Genomic DNA, 1,304 nt, shown 5'->3' with positions numbered 1-1,304 from the left:
GAAATAGAGACAGGTGTGAGAAATGAGAATTTATTTGGATTTGATTTGTTATATAGGTATTTTATAAATATTGTGTTTTAATATATAGAATAATATTATCTTTTTCTTAAAAAATCAACATGATATGACATGTCATATTATGTCTGAAAAATTCTTACTCGAATTAAGTTTGGTCTAATCAAATCAATCACAAAGTAAGTGATTGATCACTTTTTCCGTACTATACATCAATCATACGACAAGTGTCTTGTACTTTCTACATAATTGATTCAAATTTGGCTGAGTCCGATCGGGGCTGGAATTTTCCGTTATGTCCTCTTGTACTAGACAATGATGAGATCTAAAACGATTGTTTGAGAAGTGTGTTTTTAGTAAATTAAGTTGCAAACTTTTATATAAAATGAGTCTTTTTAATAAGATTGGACTAAAGAAATGAATTTTTGAAAAATCTAAAATAATATAAAATTGGAAAGCAACTGTTGGAAGAACACATTCTTCTATTATAATATATGAAAGTAATACAAATAATCTTTTATTACATCATGGTATGGTTATTGAGTCATTGACTATATACATACATTTTGAAAGAGTGCCTGTTTCGCTTGTGGTTGAACAGATCAAATTTGTATTTGAATGTAAATAATTTTTTTTTAATGATTATTCACGGGAATAATTAATTTCATCAAAATTCGTTTTAATAAAAGTTATGATTTCGTCCCTTTTAATTTGTATGTATTTTTATCTAATAATCACTTATACCTATTAATAATTTTCCAATTCCTTGTTAGCATCAATTAAGAATGACGTAATTGATTCACTCATTTACACATATATACTCACGTATTAAATTAATTTCAATAAACCACCTAAAAAATGATACATACTAGTATACATCTTGAATCCGATACCAACATCGATCCTTCAAGGCAAATACATAGTACGATCAACCTCAGCAGGCGAAGGTACTAAACAGACCTAAGCGACCAACCCCACATGGGACAGAATAAGGCTGTCACAGCTATACATGTAATTAGTAAACACCATCCTCCATTTTCAATTGTATATCGTAATTGTTTATAAATAGAAGGGATCAGCAGCAACAAAGTTGACGATGGACCGGAGATCCTCCCAATCGGTGTGCCTTAAGTACAGGTCGTTAGTGTCACCGCAAATAGAGCCAGAAAACGAGGAAGCAGCAGAGAATGGGGCTTGAGGTGCTGAGCTGAAATGTCCTAAAAACTGTTGATTCGTGATGCTTTGAGCATGGCTGGAGGCGTTGAAACTAATGTAGCTGGTGCTGATGT

General features: G+C 31.7%; 1 protein-coding gene across 1 annotated transcript in view; it reads right to left on the bottom strand.

The window, feature by feature from the left end:
* LOC105176620 (transcription factor JUNGBRUNNEN 1) overlaps positions 1,075-1,304 on the bottom strand; it is a 1,903-nt gene continuing 1,673 nt past the window's right edge. The window contains exon 4 of the mRNA XM_011099494.2: positions 1,075-1,217. Coding sequence (XP_011097796.1) covers positions 1,075-1,217 — 143 coding nt within the window. The remainder of the gene's footprint in view (positions 1,218-1,304) is intronic.

This window comes from Sesamum indicum, linkage group LG14 (genome assembly GCF_000512975.1).
Source record: "Sesamum indicum cultivar Zhongzhi No. 13 linkage group LG14, S_indicum_v1.0, whole genome shotgun sequence".
In the NCBI taxonomy this organism is placed as follows: domain Eukaryota; kingdom Viridiplantae; phylum Streptophyta; class Magnoliopsida; order Lamiales; family Pedaliaceae; genus Sesamum; species Sesamum indicum.
Note: the sequence above shows the minus strand (reverse complement) of the source record. Positions and strands in the feature narration are given on the sequence as shown.